Raw genomic sequence first — 23,486 nt, forward strand, 5'->3', positions numbered from 1 at the left:
TCCACGGTTAGATCCTTCTCATCAGAATTGAACATGCCTGTCCTGAAGGCTCGTGGCAGCTGTTGACATCACGTCATTTCGGCCCAGTGCTCTGAATGTCAAAGTGAAGAATTTAGCATGCCTCGGTGCCTCTCCCACTAAAAATACAAGCGTGCACACTCTCCCACATCTCTCCCCCGGTGACCTCCCCCCGTGTTCTCGTCCCATCATAGCTCAACTTCTTTAAAGAACTCTCTATTCTGAAACAACTATAGATGAGTCAGATAACTTCTAAGATTTGTTTTAAATAATCCAGTGGTAAGGGGCACCTGAATGGCTCAGCCGGTTAAGTGTCTGCCTTCAGCTCAGGTCATGATCCCTGGGTCCTGGGATCGAGCCCTGCTCAATGGGGAGCCTCCTTCTCTCTCTCCCTCCCTCTGCCCCTCCACCCTGCTTGTGCTCTCTCTCGTGTGCACACACGCTGTCTCTCTCTCTCTCAAATAAATAAATAAAATCTTAAAAAAAAATAACCCAGTGGTGAGGTGGGGAGAAATGGGGACACAGTGCGTTGTTGAAGCTGAGTGCTGGGTATATGGCGCTCCTTATACCATTCTGTTTATACTTTAACACGTATGTGTATAGGCAGAGTAATGATCTTCCAAAGATGTCCACGTCCTCATCCCCAGAACTTGTGATTACATTACCTTACATGGCAAAGGGAAATTCAGGTTGTAGATGGGATTAATTTGCCAATCAGCTGACATTAAAATAGGGGGACTGTTCTGGATTCTCTTGGTGGACCCAATGTTATCACAAGCATCCTTGAAAGTGGGAAACAGAAGCAGAATGATAGATCAGAGTGATGCCATGTGTGAAGGACTTAACCAGCCTCTGCTAATTTTGAAGATGAAGGAAGGGGGCCAGGAGCCAAGGAACACGGGCAACCTCTAGAAACTGAAAAAGGCAAGACACAGTCTCTGCTAGAGCCTCCAGGAAGAATACAGCCCTGTACTGCCTTCACGTTAGCTCAGGGAGGCCCATTTCAGATCTCGGACCTCCAGAACCGTAAAATGAGAAATCTGGATTGTTTAAGGCACTGAGTTAATGGTAATTTGTTATAGCAGCAATAGGAAACTAACACAATTTGTTAGAGATTGTCCATAATACTCTTTTAAGACTTGGCTCTTTCCTCACCTCCACATCCCTCGTCTGGATTCTACCCCCGCTTCATCCCTGATGCGCGCCAAACACCGCCAACTCCAGGGCGCACATTGAGCTGCTGGCCTCTCCAGGCACTGAGGCCCTCATCCCTCTTCTCTGTGCCCCTCTAGGGTGCAGGCGATAACCACTCACGGGGCCTCAAGCAGCAGCTACCATTTCCAACTGCATCTCCATCCCAGAAAACTTACTTCTTACTTACTTCATTCAGACTGGATGAGTATTGACGTTTCCAATGGCTTGTCTCACAGGCCCTCAAAATCAGTCTACTCCAAACTAGAGCATTCCCTTCTCCTTCCCCCCAAATCCAACCCTTTCCTGGTGTTTCCCCCACAGAGTAAATGACAATGCGGCCTCCTTCCTGGCCAACACTAGATCTAGCCTGGGGTCTTGCCCGATCCACCCACCACTATGTCTTTGGGTTCACTCTCCTTCAATCTCTCAGGGCCATTCACTTCTCTTTAATCTCCTGTCATCAACAGCAAGGCCAGGCCACTGGCATCTCTCACCTGAATTATGACAGCGTCCTAAGCAGCCTCCAACACCCATGTGCACACCTCTAACCCCATGTCAACATGTCAACACAAGTCAGCTGTCAACGCGGCAGCACAAGTATTCTTTGTAAATACAAATCTACTCTAAAACCACCAGCGACTCCCCCTGCTGTCTCCACAGTCACCTCTTGCCACCCACTACTTGGCCTGTCACAACGGCCTTCGTTCTGTTCCTCACACATCTCAGCACACCTCAAATTCCATCCCACCCACCACCTGAAGGCTCTTCCCCAGTTTCTTCACCTGGCTGTACCCCATCATCCTTCTCAGGGAATTCCTCACTGACCACCCCCAGGCTCCGGGAGTGTCTGGCGCAGAAAGAATATTGGCCCCTCAGAGATGTCCGCACCCTAATCCCTGGAGCCTGTGAATCTGTGACCTTACATGGCAAACAGGACTGTGCAGGTGTGATTAATTTAAGGATCTGGAGATGAGGAGATGACCCTGGATTATCTGGGTGGGCCCGGTGTAACCACAAGGGTCCACAGAGGAAGGGGGCAAGAGGCAAGAGTGGGTGAGGAGACGAGTCAAGAGAAGCAGAGTTCCGAGGGGGGATGTGAAGATGGAGGAAGGGCTGTGGGCTGTGGAACATAGGCAGCCTCAGAAACTGGAAAAGGCAAAGGAATGCATATCCCCCCCCACCCCCCTGCAGAGCCTCTGGAAGGTATGCAGCCTAGCTGACGCTTTGATTTTAGGACTTCTGACCTCTGGAGCTCTAAAAGAATAAATGTGTCCGGGCGCCTGGGTGGCTCAGTTAGTTAAGCGACTGCCTTCGGCTCAGGTCACGATCCTGGAGTCCCAGGATCGAGTCCCGCATCGGGCTCCCTGCTCAGCGGGGGGTCTGCTTCTCCCTCTGACCCTCCCCTCTCTCATGCTCTCTCTCATTCTCTCTCTCAAATAAATAAATAAAATCTTAAAAAAAAAAAAGAATAAATGTGTCATTGGAAGCTACTAAGAGCGTGGTAAATTTTTACAGGAGCAATAGGAAACTTCAACCACATAAGCCCCGCCTCCCACCCGGGGCACCCATACAGCATCCATACCCAGCTGCAAGGAAGCCTGGCAAGTGTGGTCTTCACCTAAGCAGCTATGACTAGCATTAGAAATGGAAAATGGAGGGGCGCCTGGGGCGGTGGGGGGGCTCAGTCGTTAAGCGCCTGCCTTCAGCTCAGTTCATGATCTCGGGGTCCTGGGATCCAGCCCCGCATCGGGCTCCCTGCTCGGCGGGGAGTCTGCTTCTCCCTCTCCCTCTGCTGCTCCCCCTGCTGTTCTCTCTCTCTGTCAAATAAAGAAAGAAAATCTTTAAAAAAAAAAATAGAAACGGAAAATGGATACTGAGGGAACAACCAGCGGTCAATGTCTCAGAGGGTCCTCACGGCAAGGTTTGTAACAGAAACAAGTTAAAAACAACTTGAACTGGTTAAAAAGTTATAGTAACCTGTATGATGGAATACCATGCAGCTATTTGAAAAAGTAAAGTTGCGGGGCACCTGGGTGGCTTAGTCGGTTAAGCATCCAACTCTTGGTTTCAGCTCAGGTCATGATCTCGAGGTTGTGGGATCAAGTCCCACATCGGGCTCTGTCCTGAGTTCACAATCTGCTTCAGATTCTCTCTCTCCCTCCCTCACATGTGTGCACGCGCTCTCTCTCTCAAATAAATAAATCTTAAAAAAAAAAATAGTAAAGCTGCCACATAAGTACTGCTATGAAAATCTGTCCAAGATACAGTAATAAGTTAAAACATGCGAGAGAGTGTCACTATGCAGGCCAATACTGGAAATGTCATTCATTTAATCACCAGACACTGAGCCCTGCTCTGCGCCCAGCGCTTGTACCTGAGGCCCACGCGTGGACACAGCAGACCTGGCCTGCCTGCGTTCACCGCCTCCATGCTAGTGGAAGCCCCTTCCAGAGTACTGGAGAAATTATTAACATTAGCACTATCACCAGGGTCTAGGAGCGGGGCTGAGAGATGAAGAGGTCACCAAGGGGCTTTTCATGTTCTCTTCCCAACTATTTACATGTTTTACTCTGAGCATATATTATTTTTGTCATACAAAAAGTTTAATAAAAATTAGCAAACTAATATTCTGCAGACCAGCTATCTAAAGCCCTCAGCATGTAATTCAGACTGTATTTGGCCATTTTCTTCCTCCCAGTAGGAATTTGCCTTTGGTTTTGGTCACTCCCCTCTCTTGTCCTTGGTTTCCTGGCCGAGAGGAGAGGGTAGCTGGTCTCCAGCCAACCTACTGCTCAGAGGGTGCAGGGAGAATCAAGCAAAACCGGGAATGTCATCAGCACTATGTAAATTGCATGGTACCAACTACCAACCCAGGAGCCCACACTCCTGCTCGCACCTCACACAGAAGCACAAAAGGCAAAGTGGGAGGCCAGATGCTGAACAAAAAAACTGATTTGTGGTGGTAAATCACAGGGTCTGGAGGTATGGAAACACAAAGATCCTATTTCCATCAGTAAAAAATTTGGTAACCTCTGAAAAACAATGTGCCACACTTTATTAAAAATAGAATCTGGGCTGGGACAAGTTCCAACAAGAAGACTGTAATGTTAGCTCTTCAAAGCCCTTCTGAGAGCAATTCTGTGACTGCCGAGGGGGGCTACAAAAATCACCAAATAAACAACAACAACCGGGAAGGATGAATCATAAATGCCTCAGATGGAGAGAGAAAGGCACTTCTTTTTAAAGCGATTTTAAAAGCAGTTTATAAGGAAAGCATATTAGAATTTCTTCCATGGACGGGTAAAAAGGACACAGAATCTTGCTCCAGAGGATGATATAATCAGAACACCGGCACTGCAAGGTCTATAAAAGCCGATGAGAATATTGCCATAATATGGGAGTGCCTGAACAAAAAAACGCAGAGACCAGGAAGCACCCTGGAGATCAGCTAGACCCACTTCACAGACAAAAAAAGCCAAGGCCAAGAGAAGTAAGCCTCCTTGTCCAAGATAACCTCAGGACAGCCCATTTTTTCGCATCCTAGGATAGGCAGGCTCTCTTTCGAGTTTGTACAAAGAAGGGACACACACAAAAAAGGCCAAAAACGACATGGAAGGATTCCTAAGTACACAGAGGACAAGTCATTAATTATATTAAAATATATGACAGGCAAAGTGAATGTCGTTGCTGAAAACATATTTTTAGGTCTATGTTCAAAAGGCCATTCTACTTATCAAGTTAAGTTTACAAAGTACAAATGTATATAAAGAACTAGTTTTCACAAGGACTAGTATTCCCTGACTTCTGATGATTAAGGGTCATTTCTACAGCCTTACAGAGAGAGTGAAACAAAAATGAGGTGATGCAACCCAAGATCTCAGGATGAGTCAGGAGCATTTGCCAGAATTCAAGGATGGTTAAGGAAGAGTTGCGGCCACTGGTCCCCCAGCGGTAATTAGTAATGATAACGATAAATAACACAAATCATCCTTACTATGTCCAGTCACTGCCGCAAGGACATGATGTGTATTTTACTCCTTTAATCCTCATCTCACAATTTAACTCTATGAGGTGAATGCCATTATTGTCCCCATTTTGAAGATAAGATGACTGGGACCGAAAGATGGTAAGTAACTTTATCCAAGTTCACACAGCCAAGTGGTGGAACTGGGTTTGAACTCACACCACTATGCTCCCGACCACTATACCATACTGACTCTCCAGGAGGCAGAGTTCCCTGGGAACCCCAGAATGGCAGAAATTGAAAACCTTGAAGAGGTCACAAAGCTGTACAGGAAAACCCCTAACTCCAAAGCACCCCTTGAAATAGCCACAGTGAACAGCACACCGGTCCTTTTCTGTAAAATCTCTACAGGACACTGCTACCTGTTTAAAGGAAATGTAAAAATTGAGGTTGGAAGTCAGGAAAAACTCAGGATGTAGTCAATAGGAAAATGGATTTTTCCCCCCAGATGGTTTTAAGCTCTGCGAACCTTTAGCCAAGTAGGAAAAGAAAATAATATTAAGTTTTAACAAGGCAAAAAGAGAAAACAGCATCAAAAATAGAAACGAGGGCATCTGGGTGGCTCAGTCGATTAAGCATCTGCCTTCGGCTCAGGTCATGATCCCAGGGTCCTGGGATCAAGCCCCGCATCGGCTCCCTGCTCAGGGGGGAGCCTGCTTCTCCCTCTGCCTCTCTCCCCTGCTCTTACTTACACAAATTTGCTAATTGAATAAATTTGGCAAATGGGGGGAAGTAAGTGGTATGTGCCACTCATTCAGAGACTTGATGTCTATATATTCACTTCATCTCGTCCACTAGCCCAAGCCAGATGACACTCATTATCCCCGTGCTACTCAGGAAGAAATGGAGGGAACCTGCTCACATTCGCTCAGCCTATAAAGGCAGGGACAGGACTCAAATGTAGACCATTCGGATTCACAGCCCAGACTCCTGATCACCAGTCAGGGGAGATGATCTTTTCGTTCATATTTTTAGTTATTCCTGAGCTGCAGATCCAGGGACTAGGCAGAGAGCCAGAGCTGCTTCTGAGAGTGTGCTCTCTGGCTCCCGGTCACACAACACCTCATCACCTACGCACTGGGTATGCGATACCCCAAGGTGGCTACGGATGCCCGTCCTGCTCAGACAGCAGACAGGTCACCCAGTCCCAGTGAGCAACACTAAACAAAACTCTCCCTCCAGAAAAAATCACTCCCGGAGACTCACCAGCCCCATTTCATAGCTAAGGGAAATGAGGTTAAAGGGGGTTAAGGAACTTGCCAAGGTCAGGTGTTCATACAAAGCAGAGGTCTGTTGTGAACCCATGATCTAAATACCATCACACTGCAACCCCAACTCCTGGTGTAAGAGTGCTCATCCACCTCCCGGGCCTCTCCAGGCTTTCCCCGGGGGCTGTCATCCACAAGAAGGCAGTTTAAGTACATTTCCATTCTGCACCACAGTAGCATGTCATTTCCATGCCTTATAGGATACTGAGTAGGGAGAACTAAACGAAAAAAAAAAATCTCAACATGACTTCATTTAATGATCATAACAGAAACAAAAACGTCTGCTACTGAAGAAAGATGACCCTGGGATACATAATGGTCCCAAGTCATTACAGGAAGGGACATTAAAAAGCAGCTAGAGGGCACCTGGGTGGCTCAGTTGGTTGGGCGACTGCCTTCGGCTCAGGTCATGATCCTGGAGTCCCTGGGTCGAGTCCCGCATCGGGCTCCCTGCTCGGCGGGGAGTCTGCTTCTCCCTCTGACCTTCCTCCCTCTCATGCTCTCTGTCTCTCATTCTCTCTCTCTCAAATAAATAAATAAAATCTTTAAAAAAAAAAAAAAAGCAGCTAGAGACTGGTTTGTAAAACAGCTCTCCACATGCCTAGCGACAGCGTTAACAAAGTCCTCATGCAAAGTGAAAATTTCAACTCAAACGCAGAACAAAAGATCCTGGTCTGTGTCTATCTTCTGGCTGAAGGGGGAGAAAAAGGCAATTTCACCCACAGTCACTGAACTCTGTGCTAGAAGCAAAAACTCCTTCCCAATCCAACGTTGTGCAAAGCCACCAAGAATGCCGCCTTGTTTATGAGGTCTCTTAAGCTCCCACTTTACCCAGGAAACCCCTCCCATCCAAATCGCTTCCCAGAAAAGCAGCATGGTGTGGCACGGGATCCTGGCAAAGCCCCGGGTCAAAGAGGACAACTCTGCAAATTGGACTAATAGGGATTTTCAGCATTCTCCACCCACCCAACCCCCTCTAGTAATTCAAGCTCGAGGTCTTCATCAATGAAACACCAGGACAACAGCATCCCACCTCACAGCATGGGAGAACGGAAGGTTAGCGTAGCCCAATGGGTCTGCGTAGCATCCCTGCCCTCTGGATCAGTCCTGCATCATCAGACATATTTCACCCTATGGAATGAAAGCATCCAGTACTGACTGTGAAATAGAAAATATAAAATTCTGCACTCTCTTCTCTCATCCCCAAACAGGGTGGCAACGGGAGGGAGACAAGAGATGAGTAAGGAGTTCTTTACAGCAATATTACTTAAGGTATTAATACTGCCATGAGCTAAGTTCAGAAACTAAGAACAGGTAAGATGAATGGACAGGGTAATTTTGTATCTGTCAAGTTTAATCATAAAAATAGGGGTTTGTGTGCTTATGTATCTTTGGAGTTTTTAACTCCAGTTTGCTAATAATTCTTTTTTATTGTCTTTTACAAAAATACCAGTCTGTGACGGATTGAAAAGTAAAACTGGTCCTTCCCTACAGACTTGGAAAATAACTGCCAACAACAAAACAGTTAAATGAAATTGAGCTTGTTTTCCTGAACGTGTGAATAGCTCAAGCTCACTTCTAACAAGAGAAATGCAAACTAAAAATATACTAGGACACCATTTTCCCCCTGACTGGCAAAGACCACAAGGTTTCTGGAGAACACACTGCTTTGGCAAGGCTGTGCGTAACAAGAGTCGCACATATTGCTGGTGGAGGGCAATTTGGCAAAATCCATCAAAGTTACAAATGCAAATCCATTTCTAAGAAGTGAGCCGAGAGCGGGCGCCTGGGTGGCTCAGTCGTTAAGCATCTGCCTTCGGCTCAGGTCATGATCCCGGGGTCCTGGGATCAAGCCCCGCATTGGGCTCCCTGCTCCGCGGGAAGCCTGCTTCTCCCTCTCCCACTCCCCCTGCTTGTGTTCCCTCTCTCACTGTCTCGCTCTCTGTTGAAAATAAATAAAATCTTTAAAAAACAAAAAACACAAAAAAGGGGCGCCTGGGTGGCTCAGTTGGTTGAGCGACTGCCTTCGGCTCAGGTCATGATCCTGGAGTCCCGGGATCGAGTCCCGCATCGGGCTCCCTGCTCAGCGAGGAGCCTGCTTCTCCCTCTAACCCTACCCCCTCTCATGTACTCTCTCTCTCTCTCTCATTCTCGCTCTCTCAAATAAATAAATAAATCTTTAAAAAAAAAAAAAACAAGTGAGCTGAGAGCTATATTCCCACACACGCAAAATGATATATGGACATATAGACATATGTTCCCTATAGCCTTGTTCGTAAAAACCAAAGACTGGAAAACTACCTTTATGCCCACTGGGGGGGCCTGGTTAAGTGAATGCAGTACATTCAAGCAACTGAATACTCTGCAAGCCATTAAAAAAAAATGAGGATGCTATTCACAGACTAGCACCCGCCCACCTCCCAGGCACAAAAAGCAAGGGGCAGATCAGGATAGATCAGCATATGCTAAAAGTACTGTGTTTTTAAAAACTATGAGAGAAATAAACATCTGTTTGTACACGCATAAGATACCTCTGAATGGAAGCAGAAGAAACTGAATAGTAACCATGCCAGAGACAAGAATCGGATGGTGCATATATTGTCAATATTTTATCTTTTTGTACAATTGGAAATTCCTACCACGTGAACTCATATTATCTTTTTTTAAAACTTTAATTTTTTTTAAACAAACTGAGCTTAGGACCGCCCGGGTGGCTCAGTTGGTTAAGCGTCTGCCTTTGGCTCAGGTCATGACCCCAGGGTCCTAGGATCGAGCCCTGCATGGGGCTCCCTGCTCAGTGCCTGCTGAGTGGGGAGTCTGCTTCTCCCTCCGCCCCTTCCTCCACCTGTGTAGGCGTGTGCGTGCTCACGCTCTCTCTCTCTCTCAAATAAGTAAATAAAATCTTAAAAAAAAAAAAAAAAGGAAAGAAAGAAACTGAACTTGGCTACTTCACATATATCTCAGCTAGGAACACCAAACTGTGTACGCCAGGTAATACAAGAGTTTGTTAGATGCCTATTAGATGGTGAAAAGTCTTTGACTACATGATGTGCCCTCATTATCAGGAAAGGGAAAAACACTGTATCCTGCTGATGATTACAAAAGTTTTGCCACACACACCATCAGCACTCTGTCTACCATCAACATTTCAGTCGGAAATCACAGCTTCTTCCTCCTTTTGTCCCCTCTGGGCTTGCCCCACCCTAGTCTTGTCTCTGATTGGAAGCTGGGCTAGATTGCAATGTGGCGCTCCTCTCTCACCCCTGCTCACCAGCAGGAATCTTTCACATCTCAGACCGAGAGCGGCCTAAATCACCTGCCCGATGTCCGGAAAGTGACAAAGTGGCAGGGTCATCATTGGAACCCGAGACCTTGGATACCAGGGCACTTTCCACTACATCGTTTGGACTCCAGGGCTAGTGGAAAAACCAGGGGCACTAGAAGAAAATAGTAGTAAAAGGGTCAGGCCCTGGGCTAAGCACCAGACATTAATGATTCCATTTCAGCCCCACAATGCCCCAGGAGGGGGGGTTCTCTTGTCATCCCCATGTTATGGGTGACAAGCAGAGTCTCTGAGAGTGGGAACAATGGCAACTCTCACACCCAACCAACAGCAGTATGGAACATCCAACCAGATCTCCTCCACAGGCTAACCTGCCTCCCAAGGAAGCTGACCAACCTGCAATCTACAAACCAGTTTAATGGTGTTCCTCCAGGGGCGCCTGGCAGGCTCAGTTGGTAGAGCATGCGACACTTGATCTTGGGGTCATGAGTTTGAGACCCACGGTGCACAGAGATTACTTAAAAAAAAAAAAGTGTTCCTCTAAAATAGCCCGTTATTTGAACCACCATAAAGAACCTCTTATCTGAGCCAGTGCCTCCCCCAAGCTATAACTACGAATCCCAGAGGGAGGTGAGATCATCTTACGTGGCACAAGTATGAACACTTTTAACTCCAGCAATTATGTGGGGTTTTTTGTGGAGGTATAATTGACACACAGCATTATATTAGTTTCAGGTGTACAACACGATGATTTGATATTTGCATCTGTAGCAATTACGTTTTTGATACACATTAGAAAAGCATACAACTAGCTCATCAAACCCATTACTTCACAGATGTCTTAGCACAAAATGAGAGCAAATTAAAAGCAGTTGAACAGATCTAAGGAAAATGACTACTACATTCAAGTGGTTCAAAGATGCAGGAATAGAAGGCAAGAGTGAAGGTTGGGAATAAAAGAGACTGCAGCATACAATACACACGAGTTCTGAATGTCACTTCTTTGTTTTTATTTGCCCTCCTCTCTGTATACCATGCTGCCTCTTGCAGGTGGATAGGGCAGTACCCCAATAGATAAAGCACCCTGAAATGCTGCATTTAGGTGGCAGTGTCCTTTGGTGGCTTAACCGGGGGTTGACCACAGGCCTGGTCTGTCCTGAATAAATCGGATTATGCCTACGGGAGATCAGTAATACCCAATAACTGTTTGCAGCACATCCCCCCACACTTTAAGCAGAGTCTGACTTGAGAAATAAATCAGAGCCTCCCTACCGCCCTATCATCTGCTACAGTGCAGAGCTGAGTGGGAGAGAGCTGTGGGCCTCTCTCTAGACCAATTCCTCCCCCTACCACAAACCAGTGAGAGGAGAACCCCCCTTTCCAGCACCTGCAGTCGGAACCACACCACAGGTAGATTTTGCCTCCGCTCGTGCCCAACCTCCCCCACCCCATCCCACTCCTCCCAAAATGCCCACTAAATGTAGACAGCAGGTCAAAATGAAAGCAGAATTCCAACAAACCAGTGATTCTCAGATGTCAGGGTGCTGCCCTTCATGGTGTTCGGTGAATCTGTAAACTACCTGAACTTATCAGTAGCTTTCCCTAAATCTGTTCCATTTCTTTTAACAATAGCTTTGTGCTTTGAGCAAGCTGAAGGAAACCATTAATTCCCTAAAAGAATGAGAATTACAAAACGTAATGTGTGTGAGCATCACAGTTCACAAAATGCTTCCATAGGCAGCACGATCCTCCTTAGATTCTTCCCCAAAATGCTGTGAGAAGGGTATTTTATCATCTGCCTCTTTGTGTTACAGAGATGAGGAAACAGGCTTCACGATCTACCAAGCAGGATTGCAAATCCCAAACTCTGTCCGCTTTAAAGCTGTAGGGAAGAAAGAAATCGGTTTCTTCCCCCCCCCCCCCCCCCGGGACTTGCTGTTCTAAGTGTGCTCCCCAAGCCCAGAGAATCTGGCCATGCTAGAAATGCAAAATCTTGGCCTCACTCCAGACCTACTGAAGCAGACTCTGCATTTTAACAAGATCCCCAGGTAACTCCTGTGGACAACGAAACCCGAGGAGCACTGCCTTCCTGCACGGCAATTCTTCCATTTCTAGCAAGCTACAGCTCTTCACTCAGTTCTCCAATAATCATTTGTTGAGTACCTCGCACAGATGTGCCAGGCCCTGTGCTGATTGCTGAGAAATCAGCAGCAAAGAATAGTTAAACAGCTCTTGTCCTTGCGGAGCTGCCCATCTAACACAGTGGTTTCTCAGCTTCTTCAGATGCTTATCAAAATCAGCTGCAGCACTTAAAAAAATCACAGGTGCCTAAAACCCACCCCAGACCTACCTACAGCCTGTCCACCATGGGATGAGGGCCACAGAAGCTGCGCATCAAAAAAGCTCTGTCTCATGCAACCATGTTGGGGAGCCATGTGGCCAACACCCAGGAAAGCTGCAGACAGGCACATCCTCCGAGCAGCTCTTCCATTTCAAGGCCTACATCCTGGAGAAATGAAGGCACATGTGCAAAGAAGACAAGAGCCAGACCATTCACTACAGCACCGTTTCCAGAGAGACACACTCACTGCCTTTCTAAGAGAACTTCAAAAAGCAACTGGGTAAACAGGAAAACTCCCTAAGCCCAGCCTTGCTGTTGCTCTCAACAGAAGAGGCCCCAACCCCATGTTCAGACCCGATGTTCACCGAAGCCAATTTCAATTCCACAAAGCATGAACAATGTAACTTGAACAGAGAGGCGTGGCCCGCACAATAAGGTATCCCAAATTTACTCTCAAAGCTTAATGAATGTATCTTCTCACTTCTAGTCTGTCATCTTTTTCTCTGCACCTTCTCACCTTCTTGTTATCGTTCCCTCAACCTCTAGCTCCCATTCCTTCCCTACCCTTCTGGACTTGTTCTTTGGTCCCCCCAGTTTTTCCCTGCGTCCTCCCTTTCCCTATTTTCAGACAAAAGCAACACTGCCATCCTGACTCTCAAGCCCTGGAAAACTGCTCTGGAGTCCCTGGATTAAAACCGCCCCCCAGCCCCCAGAAACACACGAAAAGATGTTCAGTCTTGTTAGTAAACAGGAAAGTAAACATTTTAAATCACACCCATCAGACTGGCGAAACATCAAGACTCACAATATTGGGTGTCTGCCAGCCCATGGGGCAGCTGGAGCCCCCAGCACCGCTGGGGGGATTGCAAACTGGCATAACTGCTCTCGAGCGCAATCTGGCAATATATTAAGAGTTGAAGATGCCCATTTCCTTTGATCCAGCAATTTATCCTCAAGGTATATACCACAGAGAAACTTCAAACATAGGCACAGGGAGACAGGTTCAAAACTGTCACGACAAACACAAAACATGGGAAACCCACGTGCTAATCAACAATAAAATGAATACATGGTAGCACACTCGTGATGGAATCTCATAGAGCAGTGAATAACCTAGAATTACATGCATTCTAATGGATAAATCTCAATGCCATAATTTAAGGAAAAGCAAACTGAGGAGCCGTTCAAAATCAGAGAGCATGTTTAAAACATGAGAAAATGATAATATATCTGGTTGATGGATACAGACATACATATCTAGTAAAAGTCTATAAACACATGATAAACGTCAATTTCGGAACAGCAGTCACTGTCTGGAGGAAGGGAGAGTGAGATGAGGAAGGGCTGTATTTGTAATATTTTATTTCTTCACTGGGTGGCGGATGGAAACACAAGGATGTTCCCTCTATTATTCTCCATATTCTTCTGTGTGCCTGAAATTTACCACCACGCAGAGTCCCAAGTCTAAACTACTTTAAAGCATTATCAGGCTCTGAAAGTGGCATCAGAACTGGACGGGCAGAAGACTGGGCCAACAGGTGGAAAGTGAAGCTTTGAGAACCGATGGGGTTTCTTCCACACTCTTACAAATATCCAGCACAAAGTAAAATTTCATATCGACGACTTATGACATACCCCAAATTCTTGGCAACAATCTCAGAACAGAAACATTCCAAAAAGCTTTTAATGCCAGGGTTGACTATTGATACAGAATTTATTTGTCTCAAAAAAGTATTTGCTCCTTCATTTTGGGGGGGCTTTTTCTCTTAAAAAGACAAACAAGGCCTTTCAAACTTAGATTAGCATTTGGTTTCACCACAATTGAAGATATAAGAATGTGCATTAAAATATTTAGGCCAGAAGCATTAAGTAGACTAAAAGACACCAAACTCTTCCAGTCCATTTGCTTTGGGCTGGCTCCATGAGTAGGCTAGAGATAAAACCACCAGGAGATACCTTTCTGATGATACCACAGAATTAAATGCTATTGTAGAGCCTCAAGTCATTTAAAGGAACTAGACACACAAGGCTGGGAAAAAAGGGACATGTAAACTACAGAAATTTCTCTTAATTGCTAAGAGGACCAAAATTGAAAATTACTTTCAATTACAACCCAAAATACCAAAATTCCACATTAGTTAAAAAATAAATAGGTTTTATTGTATGGGTGAACTGGAACAAAAAGTTGATATCTAGAAAATAATATTACAATCTTTCATGCTAACTAAATATTGGCATTCAACTTTGTTTTCCTCTAGGATTCCAAGGAAAAACAGAGAAAAATCTATAGGCCTAATTGTCAGGTCCTGACCCAACACAAACATCTACATATTACACCAAGAGACCAGAAGAAGAGAATTTTTCTTTAAACATCAGCCCACCCCACCCCAGGCTGCAATTTTTAAAATCCGACAACTATCACAGTAGACCCTCACACATGACTTTAACCACTCCCAGATGACACATTAAGCTTACAGTCTCCAACTATCTTTAAGAATGGGAAGCAACAGTAACAATATTAGAGGAAGAGACAAATTATGTCTTCTCCCAAATTATAAGATATATGTACTTTTTTACTAGTTTTAAAGAATTTTTCCAACTAGTCTCAAAAATACTGCCTCCGGTGATTGACTTAGCAAGATAAAACGATCTCTATAAAATCCTCTAGCTTTGTTTCCAATTTTTACTAATTCTACCTTCCCTTACTAACAGGGAGACTTCCTTTATTTAAAATAATTCAAATATGGGACTCACTATGGTGTCCAATAATATCCTGGGACTGTTCAAGGAATACTAAAATGCTAATATCTGGTAAATTCAACACAGTTTTAAATAAGGTAGTTAGGTCTTTAAATGGTTGAGAGCCAATTAAGAGAAGGAATTTTTTTTTTTACACTTTAAATATGTGACAAGTATGTAGGTCAATAAAACAGTTAAAAAAAAGAAAATTATAGTGCTTGGTTCATAACATACTGTGTGGAGGAGTTTCAAAGTGAAGTAGAGACAGGTCAGTCCCCATCTAGGGGCTGGTACTTCTCCCGTGGTTTGCGGTGCTGGGGAGGCCAAAGCCCACCACTCCGTCCTCACAGGACATTCTGCCTTCCACAAGATTTCCCATCTGTGTGCTGGAACCTTTGGTCAGTCAACGGTAGGTAGGTGCCACTGGCCCAAAGAAGACAGAGAGAAAGTGACCCCACTGGCCGTAGACCACCCCCTCTGCCCCCACCCTGGGTGCACCCTCTTTTTGGGAAATCCTCAAAGCCTACATCCTTCCACGAGCTTCTGACAGCAGCATCCTCAGGGATGAACTGTAGATCAGCTCGCTGACCTCTAGACAACTTGGTCCCTCCCTCTTCATCAGACTTTTCACAAACTGCCTTGACTTGATCTCTCAGATGCTTGCCCCATCTTGTGAAGATTTTTTTTTTATAAAGACTCTAAGAAATACTGTTCACTAAGAAGCTTTGGACAATCCCCCAAAAATGTATCAGCTTTACAAGGTAAGAAAGACTAGGGTCCCAAGAAATACAACAATCTGTCCAAAGTTACCATACCACTCATGCTTCACTGTACAGATAGGCCCTGGGACACAGATGCCAGGTCGAAGTTACACTGACTAGAATCACGTCCTCATACAAAACAAAAAATAATCAAACTTTGGTCAAATGCAAATTATATTAAAGAAATGTCCTGCTGTGTTCATCAGTCTTTTCACTGTATTGCTTCTGAGATTCTGTTCAACCTTTATCTGTGCAGATAACACGTCATATTGAAATTGTTTAGTCTTTACCAATGTTATGCCCACAAAGTAAGAAACTGCTGAGCTCCTTGGGGATAGGGACTCGCCCCATTCTTTTATGAGGCACCTACACATGGTATATGCCAACCATAACATAGCAGGTCCTCAACAAATGGTTGCTTACGGGAACAAAAACATAGTCTATCTGACATACAGCATTTTCTCGATGGTATATCTTACAGTGCTATTAACAAATGAACTGAAGATTTGATGATTCAGACCAATTTGCATTGGTACAAGTCACATTTCTAGAGGACACATCTGGTTTCTCCTAGAGCAAATGCTTCCCCTTCAGAAAATTTCTCAAGCTCTTCAAACTGGGGAGGGGACTTTCCATTTGTAGGGTCATAAAAATACGTAAGAAGTTAAATCCATTGATCTGGACAAAAATCAGAGGATTATCAACAAGGGACATTTCCTCATGCTTGGTAGCAGCTCGTACATTTTACAAATTACAACACACTAGCCAAACAAGCTCTACTATCTCTGAAGCAGACACCCTGTGACTAAGCTGACACAAGCAAGCTGATCAAGAATCACTGCGGCAGGAGTTCACATGAACGTAAAACTCAAACAAAGAGGAACTAGCATTAAACTTCCAGTGGACAATAAAGCTTCAGTATGTAAGGCGACAAGCAGAGGGATGTGGTATTTTCCAACTCCCCCGTATCTAAAACAGGCAGGAGAAGTGTGAGGGAAAGAGAAGGTGCTCATTCCTCAATCACATAAAGGATTTGCTACAAGTTTTGTTTCTGCTCTGCTGGGTCCTTTCCTGTCTGGTAGAGGAAACAAATCTGCTTTTCAAAGCTAGGTTTTGGCTTGTTCAAGTCTTACCTGGGAGGACGGTATCTTTTAACACCCTTTCTCGACACATCAGCCTGTTTAAAATATGCCAAACAATCTGCTTAAAAGAAAATGTCACTTGCTCTTACTACAGCTACGCAAACCAGCTAGGCCCTAATCATGTTAGGAGTGGAAAGGACCAATTAGAGCCCCAGAGAGGAACGAAACAGTAAACAGAGATTCAGACAAGACCTACCTGGAAACAATTCATCATCCAGTGAAGAATCTAAAGAGGGGTCTGGTGAAAATGTACATTGATCAGGTGAAAAGACAGCAGACTCCTCATCACCAAGCGTTCTCTTGTGGGAAGTGAGACGGGGAGGGGCAGGGGTGACCTGAGCAGTCTTTTATAAGGGGCGGGGTTAAGGATTCACATCTCAGCCTCTGTATACTGCCTTTCGGCTTGGTTTGCATAAATGAACTTTGCATAAGTGAACGTGGGCTTGTTTATATTAGTGGCTGCTTCCAAGAGCGTATCATCTTCATCGTTCTTTAAACCACTGGAAGGTGACATAATAATGAGAAAGATGTTAATAGTAACAGCTAGCCCTCCCCGAGCGCTTGCTATGCGCTAGGCCCTGCAGTGCAGGAGCTCATTTAACATAACAGCCTAATGATATCTGTCACCCCCTTTTTCTAGGTAAGGAAACTAAGACAGCAACTTGTTCAAGGACAAAAAGCTGGTACATGTTAGAACCAGAACTTGCACTTGCTCAAGACACAGTGTACAAATACGAACAGAAAACTCCCTACTTAGGAATTATGAGCTCCTCACTTCACCCGGATGTCGAGCCTAACTTTGGTGCCTTTTCAGGGACTCCACATGAGGTGTCAACTCTGCAGACCCAGTAGTGATGCCTCCCCTGCAGCCTGCCTCCCTGAGTTTTACTGGAACCTGGTTGTGACATCCTGCCTAGGTGTGCCAGGAAGCCCCAGCCGCACTGGGGGGGGGGGGGGGGGGAGCTGGACGCTGGCTTCCTCTTGGGACATGTAAGCTCTCAAGTTCCCAGGCTACTTCACTAGAGAGAGAGGCGTCAGCACACACAGGCAGGAGAGGACCACCACCAAGAGCTGGGACCAGGCCTCACAGCCCCATAAGCCTGAGGCCACACAGCAGGCGAGCAGGAGGATTAGAGCTGCTCTGGTTTCCTGGTGCCCCTCAGGAACCGGTCTTAGCAGAGAGAGACAGCGAGAAGAAAGATACCACCTTCTCACTGCACCAAGCCAACGTTAATGCCACTCGATGGGAAGGAGCAGGAGACCGGTCTCTGCGTGGAGAAGGAAGCAAAGAAGAGGAAATGGAACGGCTCCAGGAGCCACCCACATCTAACTGGTCATGCAGCTCTCACTCTGGGGAGCCCCAGCCACCGCGGCAGCAATGGCCAACGGTGCTGAAAACTGAAGCCCGCGCTGCTGGGTCTCGATGCCACCCCTGAGCTAACACAGGGCTCCTTCACCGCCGGGTGTTAATTGTGCAGGAGAATGTGGGACAGAAGATTTAAAAGGCTGTGTTAAGGGGGAAGGGCAGCCAGATCACCTTACCCCAAGGTTTCTCAATCAAGCCTTCTCAGATTCCCTTTAGGGGCCTGTATTACTAGCTTCAAGGGAGGTTTTCCCCAAACTGGCATTAAATGAACACGTGTTCCAGCTGGGGGAGTAGCCCTTTGATGAAGGGGAAGGGGACCCTGGAGAGTGACCGCAAGGCACACACTCTCACCCTGCCCGGGAGGGCAACTGCCTTATTCCAGGGCCAAGCTGAGCTTCCTAAAGCTCTGACAAGCGGGGGTGCCTGCAGGCTGCACCCTGGGAACCCAAGGGCTGGAGGCTCTTCCTGCAAAAACTGAAAAGGAAGGGAGAGCAATGGGAGAAACCCAAGTTTTACTGAGCACCACATCATGGACCCAGCCCCACCAGAGCCCCATGATGTCCCCTTGCTTTGACCAGCTCACCAGCCTCTGAGGGGTCTGCAGTAGATCAGGCAAGATAACTGGAGACCTCCTCCACGCCCAAAGACGGCCCCACCCTCCGGGCCTCCAAATGTTACTGCCAAATAACCTTGTCCCTCTTTCACAGGTGGGGAAATTGAGGCATCCAAAACAAATTACCGTGCTTCCCAAACCAGGGAGAAGTTCACTTCTCTAACCACAATTTTGCACTTCCTTACAGCTTTATTACATTTCAAATTTCTCCCAGATACACCGATTGCCTTTGCAAAGTGATTTTTAAATATAGTTTAAGGAGCGAACTCAAAATGAGACGAGGGCGGTCAGGGAGACCGGTAGGGCTTTACCTACCGCAAGGGCAGGATGGGTGCCCCCCATCCCCAGCTTATTCCCCAACCCCCCCCCCCAAGACGCTTCCACCGCAGCCCGAGGCCGGAGGCAAGGCGGCGCGGCCGGGCACCGGCGGGGGAGCTCCCGGGTCCCGGAGCTGGGGTGGGGGGTGCGGGGGATCGGGCCCCTCCCCGGGGGCTGCGGCCCGCCCGCCGAGCGCAGGGGCCGGGAACTTCTGGCCGCGCGGCGCGGACCCCGCCGCCCCCCACCCCCACCCCGGCGCCCGGCGGGTGTGCGGCTCGGGCTTCCCTTTCTTCGCCTCACCGCGCCTCGGGCGCGACCCCCGAGGCGGCGGCGGCCGCCACTCACCATATTACAGATGGAGGCGATGTTTCGGACAGTCATTAGTCTAAAGGTTGCAGCGATCCCGCACCGCCATCTTTATAAGGTGAAAACAGGACTGTCCATGGTGGAGCGCTCGCGGGGAGGCCGGGCGGCGGCGGGGCGGCGGCGGCGGCGGGGAGGCGGCCTGGGGTCCGGCTTGCAGTTTGGCTGGGAGAGGGAGGCCGGGAAGGAGGGAGGGAGGGAGGGAGGGAGGGAGGAGGAGGAGGAGGAGGTGGAGGAGGCGGGGAGGGCGGGGAAGGCGGGGAGGCGGGAGGGAGAGCGGAGGGGCGGGGAGTGGCGGAGCGAGGGAGCCTGGGCCGCGGCCGGCGGCGCGGGGAGGAGGGGCGGCCCGAGCGCGCCGCGTGCAGCCCGCGCTCAGAGCGCTCCCGCCGCCCGCCCGGCCTGGCTCCGCCCCCGCCCCGCCCCCCGCCCCGCCCCGGCCCCGCCGCTCCTGCGCCCGTGCCCTCGGGCTCCCGGCCCCTCGGCCCCCCGGCCCGGCCTTTCCCGTCGCCTCTTTATTTCCTGCTTCACCCTCGTTGGGCTTATCGCGGGGCCAGGCCCTCGGTCGCGTGACTGCAGCAGCCGCGCCTCGCGGGTCCCCCGGACCGACCCTGACGCGGCGGCACCCGCCGCCAGGGGCCCGCGGGGAACCAGGGACGGCCTAGGGCGCTGGGCGACTCGAGGGGCTGCGCCTCCTGCAGCCCGCGGGCTGGGGAAGGCGGGCGCCGCGGAGAGGGCCGGCGGGGACGCGAGGCCGTTTCCCATCTAAGCTTTTTCCTTCCAGCAGCTCGTCCCCCAGCAGCCCCGGGTTTTGCATTTGGGGCGAGTGAAGAAGGCAAGGGGCAGGATGACTACGTCCAACTTTTAGCTTCTCCCCGTGGTTCCAAAGCCAGATGGCACCGGCGGGGACCCAAGAAGTAAATGGGGTCAGGACATGGGATTGTCGGAAAGCCCTGGCCAGCGGCGGGCCGCCTGCCTGGTAGAGGGCGCCGGGAGGAGAGAGGAATCTGGGTTTGGGCGGAGGCCAGCAACGGCGCGCTCGGGCAATTTGTGACATAAGCAGGTACAAAAGAGAAGTCTGGGTTCTGGGTGAGGACTAGAGACTGTCCAAGGAGCGATTTGAATTCGGACAGACCGAGAACCACACTTTTCCGCATCGAGAAAAACAGACCTGTCTCGGGGACCCAACCTCTTTAGGTTTGGAGAAGGGTGCAGCATCGGTTTAGACACATTTCCTGCATAAAAGGTCGTGGCTTCTGGCTCAAAGCGCGAATCTTCACGGTTTAGCCAATTTGTTCACCGGAAGTGGAGAAGCCAATTCCTGAATGTGAAACAATTCTACAAAGTTGCAGTTCAGTGCTTTCAACAGAGGTCGTACCGTACAAGTGGAACCCGTGATAATTCTTAAACCGATATATTTAATGACAAATTGAATTAGAAGAGAAACTAATAAAATTGAAGGTAGCTTTTTCCTAACCAAGGCTAACACACTGGGAAAATATGCTTCCTATCCTCCCTTATTTATGAAGTGTTATCCGTGTCACGTATGCGGGCCATTGATTGCTCATATCTCCAGAACTGGGGTGTAAAGAAAAGACAACTGCTGAGTGACGTTCTCTGGTATCATGGTGACTGTATATTTCAGTGGATTTAAGGAGTAATACACCTGCTTATAAAGTCATTCAGCCAACATCTTTCCAAAAAGATACTGATGGATAATAGTTAACTATGATTTCTTAGCACTGTCAGGCATGACGTTCTTTACATTCATGACCTTCAAGTGCCCCCATAAACATCAGATGATTATGACTGTCTTTTGCAGATGGGTAAAAGAAGGCTTAGAGGGTCAGGTGTTCTACCTCCACAGCGTCAGCCACATGTTACAAATGAAGTGGGTCTGCTAAACTGGCAGAGCACCGCGGGAGAGTAGAGGACAGCAAGATACCCCATATGGCCGCTGGGATAAGAGGCCTAGAGAGGTTTTTGGACTGGAAGAAAGTCACAAAACAAGTTCAGGAGCAACCTTGAGTCTAAAACTCAGGCCTCAGGACTCAATTTCACGGACATTCCATCTACAGGCATTAATCCAAAGCCTTCAATGATACAGAAGTTTGATACCATAATAGAGTTCAGTATTTCTGCCAATATCGGCACAGAGGCTTGCAAAGTCCAGAGGACCAAAAACACCACTGACAATGAAAATTGAACATCATCTGATTACTGAGTGCTACAGCAGCATGTTCAAAGGATCTTTTGCATGCCTCCTAACAGCCTATAGCCTAAAACCGAAGTGTTCAATATAGACAAACACCCAGATTGAAACTCAGGCAGTGAATTACATGCACAACAAATCAATGAACACAGCAGATCTTGTCAGACTCATGAATAATGAAATACATTTTTACCCTACCGCAAGGTTAGTATTCACAGGTCTAAACTGGAAAAGGCATCAGTTGAAGAAGAATAAGCCTAGCCTCAGCTTCACTCAGTGAGGAAACACTTGGTAGAAATAAGAGGTAAAGTCATAAAAATGTTGACAAGTTAACGGGAGAACGTGGAGGAAAAGTATTTCACACATACGGACCAGCTAGTATAAAGGTGTAGAGTCAAAACTGAGAAAAGTAGACAAATGGTAGGATGGGATACAGGCTAGCACCGAACAGCCTAAATAAATTTGAGGGAGGCAGTCACTCCAGGTGTTGTGCCCCTTGCTCCACAGCGTGGTCCATGAACCTGTAGCATGGCCTTCCCCTGTGAGGCTGTTCGAAGTGCAGACTCTAAGGTCCCACCCGAGACCTACTGAATGAGACTCTGCATATAAAGTGTGAGGAGCACTGCCCCAGCCAACCACTTGCGGTGGCAGTCTTAGTTTTGGCCTGCCTGGTTTCCAGATTCTACTTTGGGCAACTTCACCATTTTCAGAACCTAGGGTTCAAGTATGGCTGACCCTGCCTTCCGGGTCCAGAGGAAGGCACGTGATCCAGGCCTGGCCAATGAGAGTACTGCTCATGACCCAGCCACAGTGATTGGTTCAACAAGGAGAACGTAATATAAGCGGAGCCAATGAGAGTCGGGGGGGGTGGAGCTTTAGAGAAACAAGCACTCCTCTCCCAGTGGTTGCTGAAGTGATAGGATAAAATCTAGAGCTTCCATAGGTCCATGGCCTGAGATCCAAGCCAATGTAGAAAAATGGAACTGAGGAATGGAAGAGAGACCCTGACAACATCATTCATATACTTGCTGCCAGATCTAGATTCTGGACTTTTCAGCAACTCAAGCCAGTAAAGTCCTTGTTTTCTTGGGCCAGTTCAAATTGAGTGTCTGCTACTCGTAATTGAAAGAATCCAAATAACCAGTGTCTTCCTGTCCCCCAAATTAATTAGGTTTAGTCTGAACTCATGATGTTTACTTTTCCTATCTTCTCTACAAACTAAACCAATATTTGAAGGTCTTCCTTCAGATCTGCCTCCTCCATGAGGCCTTCCAGATTCCTTCCCCCCACCCACCACCACTACCGATGAATCACAATATCCTGGTGCTTCCATACTCTCCCCTCCGTTGCTACCAATTTCATGTCTTACCCTCTCCCACCACCCCTCTTTGCTTGGTTTACACTACTCAGCCTTCAGACAAACCAAGAAAAACTGAGATGCCCTTTTACATGTTCTTATAACACCATCCGGCCTCCCTTCACGGACCTTGTAAATAGGTCTATGCCCTATCTTACACAGCATGGAGGCAGGTGAGTGGGTGGTTGTAAGAATGAACCCTGGATCTAGACTGTGTGGACAAGCTCTCTGACCTTGGGCCAGTTTCTTAACGTCTCTGTGCTGCAATTTCTGTCTCTATAAAATGAAGATAGTAAGAGTACCCCTCATAGAATGTGACTGCATTAACTTATGTAAAGTATTAAAAATATACCTGGTACATACTATCCGCTATATAGAATAGCTGCTATTATTATGCCTGTGATTATTTGATTAATGTCTGAGTCTCAACCCTTACCCGACATAACAAAACTGAGAGCCAGTCCTGTTTTCACTCACCATTTTACGCCTA

The 23,486-nt window shown here is 47.4% G+C and overlaps 1 protein-coding gene across 3 annotated transcripts in view; it reads right to left on the reverse strand.

The window, feature by feature from the left end:
* USP46 (ubiquitin specific peptidase 46) overlaps positions 1-19,642 on the reverse strand; it is a 54,818-nt gene extending 35,176 nt beyond the window's left edge. Inside the window, exons 1-2 of one of the 3 annotated variants that reach the window (XM_064584476.1) lie at positions 19,413-19,641; positions 16,967-17,270 (exon numbers count right to left, since the gene is read on the reverse strand). In XM_064584476.1, the coding sequence (XP_064440546.1) occupies positions 16,967-16,984 (18 nt within the window). In that variant the 5' untranslated portion in view covers positions 16,985-17,270; positions 19,413-19,641. Of the gene's footprint in view, positions 1-16,966; positions 17,271-19,412 lie in introns of all 3 variants that reach the window. The other 2 variants (XM_045881167.3, XM_045881165.3) reach the window with 2 other exon arrangements.
* Positions 19,643-23,486: the final 3,844 nt, after the last annotated feature.

Source organism: Mirounga angustirostris, unplaced genomic scaffold, assembly GCF_029215605.1.
Source record: "Mirounga angustirostris isolate CCGP_5_RB_7025 unplaced genomic scaffold, mMirAng1.0.hap1 SCAF_2, whole genome shotgun sequence".
NCBI lineage: Eukaryota > Metazoa > Chordata > Mammalia > Carnivora > Phocidae > Mirounga > Mirounga angustirostris.